We start from the raw sequence: 5,647 nt of genomic DNA, 5'->3' as shown, positions 1-5,647 counted from the left end.
TTGGGTATTTGTAGCTTCTTGCATACATTATTTCATAGTTTGTCAAGTTTGTGGTTATGGTGTTATCCATTTTTGTGATATAGGAAGTACAATATGATGTAGCACCATAAGGGTCCATAATAAATTGAATATCGATGTTCCACTGCCAAGAGAATGATATTTTTCTATTGAAAGCATTTGTGAACGTGTCTTGTGGATGTCTTTTAAGAACAAAGTTGGCTTTCTTAGTCATGATTGTATGGATTGAATATATGTATCTATATCCAAATCTTATGATTCTATCCATTCCTTGGTCATGCCTGTGAATGATGATGATGTGCAAGCCATAATACCATGTTACCTACGGTAAGTTTCCTTGTGATAAGTTTTTTTGGTGTAGTTCATCTTTCACATAACTTGAACAACAAAGCCTTTGAGCAAGCACAAAACATCTAAACCCATTCTCACAACTCCTTTGAACAACAAAGCATTTGAAAAGTGTTAGTTCCAAGATGACTCTAGAGCACATGCTAATTCCATACGAACCTCACTCTTCTGTGATTTAGAAGGAACTTGCAAACAAACAAGATGCAACAAATCTTACGGTCGTCATCCTAATGAATCGAAGAGCTGGTGAGGAGACAAACCTTCACACTCGACCATCTCTAATATCCGAAATAGTATGTGATGTGACAGGATAGAAGCAGGCTCCGCTTATTTGTAGAGACATTGTAAGAGAATCGTGAAGAAGACATGCGTGTATACGAGAATAGCACGGTCTGCTAACGAAAAATTGTAATCAAACTATATGACTTCATTGAAACAGGATTTGAAGACAACATTCTAGTACGGGACAGAGTTTTCCTACCATGCATGGGCACTCACAAAAAGACAGCGGATAGTTTCATTAAGTTACACAGTGTATTAATCAAAAATCGAATATTTGGCAGACTAGTTCACGAACAACGAAGTCAAGAAATTGTAAAATGGCAAAACCCTTCTAGATCTTCTTTGGTGCCACGGTTCTAACTTGCAAAACAAAAAACAAACATAAGCAACCTCAAATTGTTGCCACAAAAATGCACACATTCATAGCCGATATGACATGAATACATGCAATAACACAAAAGAAATCCATGAAACTCCCTTGCAAGCTCCTTTGCAAACAATCAAGCGGGTCAGGTCAGAAGCTTGGCGGTGCAAATCCATAATGAAATGAACGTTAGAAGCCGAAGACGAAGGCTTATATACGCAGGAATACATCCCTTAAATAAAGGTCTAGCGAAATTAATACCCCTGCCCAAGAAGCTAGAGAATCGCCCCTCGAATCCACTTCCACAAACTGCATCGCCTCTGAAAAGCAAAAAACATCACACCACGAGCAGAGAACATCTTTCTAATTCATCATACCAAGACCAGAAAGCTTCGCCAGTAGAAGATGAGCCGTCACGCCGAACTCGCCATGCATCGAACCAAAAGCAGTCAAAGGCACTAGTCATGTAGAGCCGCAAGGCAGAGGGTAGAGGAGGAGAGGGTAGGAGCAGCAAGGTAGCATGCATGCCGAGCAAGAGGGAGACAAACTCCAGGTTGAGAGAAGGGGGAGAAGATGAGCTGCTAGGGAGAAGGGGGAGAAAATGAGCCACCAGGGTTCTCATTGGATACTCCATAGACAACCCTAATAGCCCTAATTACACTAAACATTACATTAGTACTAGAGACAACCTCTACTCTAACAACCCTAATTACACTAAACATTACATTAGTACTAACTACACAGACTAACCACATATTAGTACTAACTACACACACTAACCACATATTAGTACTAACTACACAACTAATGGGTCAGCACAAATGAAAGACATGGTCCATCTACACAAAAGCCAAGTCATCCCATAGGCAAGGGCCCTTGCAAGGCCAAAAAGCTGAACATCTAGTGAAAGCAAGAGAGTAAAAGTTAAAAGTATGATTGCCCTGCCAAAATAAAGCAAAAAATGCATAAATTTCCACCATAGATCTTCATGAAGATCAACGTTTAAGAGATTGTGACACTTGGCCTTCTGAGGGTTCAGCACTGCCCACACTGCCACAGGCAAAACTTTTTAGGTTGCCCAGGGAATCGATGCCTCTCTTTACTATTGGCAGCCGAAAGAAAAGTTTTGCGTGTGGGTGATTTGAGTGGAAATTGGCACGCGTGATAACAACCCCTCCCCATGCACGCACAACCGGAGAAGGACATGCGTTTGCCGTACGGGAAGGCAAGGTACAATGATCATAGAATATTACATATTGCTGCGGTTGGATGGATCATGAGATGGAATATTACATCGCTTGCCTCCAGGAGAAATTCAGGCCAGAAGCATCAGAGGCTAGAGCTACCTGTCGTCGACCGAATGGCTTGCCTTTGTCCATTTATTTTGTTGGTTTTTGCTTTTCCTCCGGCCACGGCCCAACACTTCACGCTCCAAGATGGAAGAGAACTCATTCGTGCCGATCATGCGCCGGATGGAGTGGTCTGGTTGGTGCAGCTCTCCGATTTGCATATCAGTTCTTACCATGCTGATCGAGCTCGTTCCTTGAAAACATCCCTGGGACCATTGCTTGCTCTCGTCAATCCGGCTCTTGTGCTTATCACGGGAGATCTTACAGGTTTGATCTCACAGGTTTCAGTTGCTTTTTTTTGTTGCCTTGTGCGCTTGAAAAACAAAGCTCGAATTTGCTAATAAAAGATCGATTATCTTCAGTCTTTGCGAATGCTGAGCTGACATTACGCCTAACAGATGCCAAAAGCAAAGATCGCACGAGTCGGAGACAAGACGAGGAAGAATGGGTTCAATATGGGGAGACAATGAGTAAGGTGATTGAAGACAGCGGTCTGCCTCAGTATGCCTTCTACGACCTTCGAGGCAACCATGACAAGTTTGGTGTCCCCGAGGTTGGTGGTACCTTGGACTATTTCTCCAAGTACAGCATTAGCGCTCTGAGGAATCGGACAAATACTATTCAAAGCGTCACGTTGATGGTAATCTCTAAAGAACCCACCAAGGATTTGATTTTGTTCGATGAAGTTTTTCACACTTTCGCTTGCAGTGGTGGTCCTCCCGATAGTTTATTGTGATTGTCATTAATATCGACGCGCACAAGTTGCAAATGAAGAGATGATACCTTTTATGTGATGTACTTTCTCAAGCGCTGCGACATTTTTATCTTTCACGCACCTGACCCTTCCCATTGTGAATTTCTCTAGAACAGGGGATGGAAACACTTATTTGTGGGAATCGATACATCGATGGGCATTGGTCTTCGGGGACCTTGTAATTTGTTTGGGCATCCAACTGATGACCAGCTCCGAAATATGGATCTGGAGCTAAGCCAATGGGATAGTTGTGTTCCTGAGAAGATCACAAAAATAGTTTTTGGGCATTTTCCTATGTCCTTTACGGCAAGCACTGAAACAAGGAATAGGCTGGAGCAAATTTTTGCAGAACATTCCATTTTGGCCTATATTTGTGGACATTTGCACACCAATTTTGGGACTAATCTTCTGAAGCATTATACTCATCATCCCTTAAGGTCACGGGCATCAAACAGTTGTGAATCAAGATTGAAAGACAGGTATGGAGAGTTTTGGGAATGGGAAATGGGGGATTGGAGAATTTGCACGATTATCCGCATCATAGCCATCGATGATGGCCATGCATCTTTTCTAGATTTTGATTTTTCAAGCCTCAATGCATCTACTGGGAACCAGTTGCCCATCTTGGTGGTTCCAACCTACCCTCTTGATTCTCAAAAAATGCAGAGGTTAAAGCCTTTTCCTTTGTCATCGTCCAGAATGGATTCAGTCAGGGCTCTCGTGTTTTCTCCACATGCTTTAGTTTCAGTCGTGGCAAAATTCTTTGACTCTATTACAGGAGAGCTAGTCCTTGTGGAGGAGCTCGAGATGCATATGTCTTCCAAGATTGGTGATTCAAGGTTTCTTTATGTATCACGTTGGAATAGTACCAAATATTTGGACCATTCTCCAACACGATATGTCCTGCAAGTTGTGGTGGTAGACTCAGTGGGCCAGGAGTCGTGCAGCAGCTTGAGGCCATTTTCGCTCAACAATAGAATTGGCAGACTGAAGCAGACATGGACAGAGTTTTTTGTGATGGGTTTGATATGGGATGAGACCTTTCCCATCTTCATGTGGGCTGCCCTTACTACTATCGTGGCTTTGTTTATTCTTCCAAAGTTCTATTTCTATTTTCTTTTGAAGAATGGATATTATAGTAAATGGGTCCTCTCTCTTTTCGATCCTGACTCAAAGCAGAAGTTTACAGTTAAAAAGGCCTTGCAATTGTTCCTATGGTTTTTCGTACAGGGATGTGGAAATGGAGCCATTTGGTGGGGCCAATTGCTAACAATTACCTGGTTGATTTTTTTCCCTTGGTTCTGGGGACAAGTCCTTGCTGAAGGCTACCCTATAGCCTATATGTCTATCCTAGGCTGGACAGTCCATGGTGGAAAAACGCCCTCTCAGGTTGGCCTAGGATGGCCTGATCTGATGGTGATTGTTCTTCCGTTTTTTTACTTCATACTATTGCCTCTGTTTACTCTTATCTTTGCATTGTCAGCAGAAAGATCTATATATGAGTTGTGTGCTTCTACATATCTCAAGAAGAAAGAACAGCTTGAGGATGAAAGATGTAACTTTTTGATGTCAAGCAATCCTGCTGCTCGTAGCGACAGTAGTACACATAATATACCAACTGAAGGTCTCATGAGCAGGCCACACTTGAATTCATTGAAACCTGTACTCCAGAAGAAACATAAAAGTACCAGGTGGTTGAGAATATTTATTATGGCAGGCTGCCTATTGGTCTCGTTTGTCCATTTTGGGGTAAGATTCTGTGCAATGGATCACAATATTTGATTTAGTGTGCGTGAAGTTTGTGAGAAAACTGTGAATGTTGAAAAAAACAGATGTGGAATTTCAAAAGACTCGAAAAGAAAGTATTATTGCATGCGAAAGTTGATGAGGCCTACTTTCTAAAGCACCTCAATGTCCTAACTTTCTCATTCTTGAAGAATTTACAGGATTTACAGCTCATCACAGTCATGCATGGTTGTTCTGACATTGGTGGTTTTGATTTCTGGCATGATCTATTAAGAACTCGAACAATTTTGTGGCTCCTGGACTTGTTGAAACACAACTTCTTAGTTGTACATATGCTGTTATGCATTGGAAATTGGTGGGTCGGTTGAGTACTGATACAAATTCTGTACTATTGCAGCAAGCATGTGCTCTTGTTGGCGCCTATGGTATCATGGCTCTCTTGGCTTCTCCTGGTTTTGCATGGCCTGTGCCAGTCTTGATGGTAGCGGCAGTTCTACGAGCTACATCTAAACACAAGTAGCATATTGGTGAAGTGCCACATGAGGCTTGGCAGCTCATACTGAAATTGAGTCACATGAGAGTGGAGGGCACATTTACAGGGCTTTGAGCTGAAGTTTGCATGTTTGCTGTGGATGAAAACCATGTAGCTTTGGCTCTGGTGCCAGATCTTTGTATCTCCATATGTATTGCCAGGCCTAATGGAGGTCTTGCTACCCAAGCAAGGGTTTCTTATTTTACTTACTAAATTGAGTTTAGCCTTTTAATTTGAAGATGAAAAAACTACCA

At 42.1% G+C, this 5,647-nt stretch overlaps 1 protein-coding gene across 4 annotated transcripts; it reads left to right on the top strand.

The window, feature by feature from the left end:
• Positions 1 to 2,080: 2,080 nt before the first annotated feature.
• LOC147879890 (putative metallophosphoesterase At3g03305) lies at positions 2,081 to 5,647 on the top strand. Of its 4 annotated transcripts, none has more exons than XM_087371866.1 (4): positions 2,081 to 2,628; positions 2,760 to 3,001; positions 3,227 to 4,170; positions 5,259 to 5,647. In XM_087371866.1, exons 1-4 carry the CDS (start codon positions 2,193 to 2,195, stop codon positions 5,338 to 5,340), a joined length of 1,704 nt encoding a protein of 567 aa, XP_087227992.1. In that variant the 5' UTR covers positions 2,081 to 2,192; the 3' UTR covers positions 5,341 to 5,647. The 4 variants fall into 4 exon arrangements, with proteins under 4 accessions (XP_087227992.1, XP_087227991.1, XP_087227990.1 ...); XM_087371865.1 differs by having other exon boundaries at positions 3,227 to 4,531; XM_087371864.1 differs by having other exon boundaries at positions 3,227 to 4,864.

Source organism: Dipteris shenzhenensis, chromosome 33 (genome assembly GCF_047967505.1).
Source record: "Dipteris shenzhenensis isolate YYH24624 ecotype China chromosome 33, Dip_SZ_1.0, whole genome shotgun sequence".
Lineage (NCBI taxonomy): Eukaryota > Viridiplantae > Streptophyta > Polypodiopsida > Gleicheniales > Dipteridaceae > Dipteris > Dipteris shenzhenensis.
This window is presented reverse-complemented; position numbering and strand designations above follow the sequence as displayed.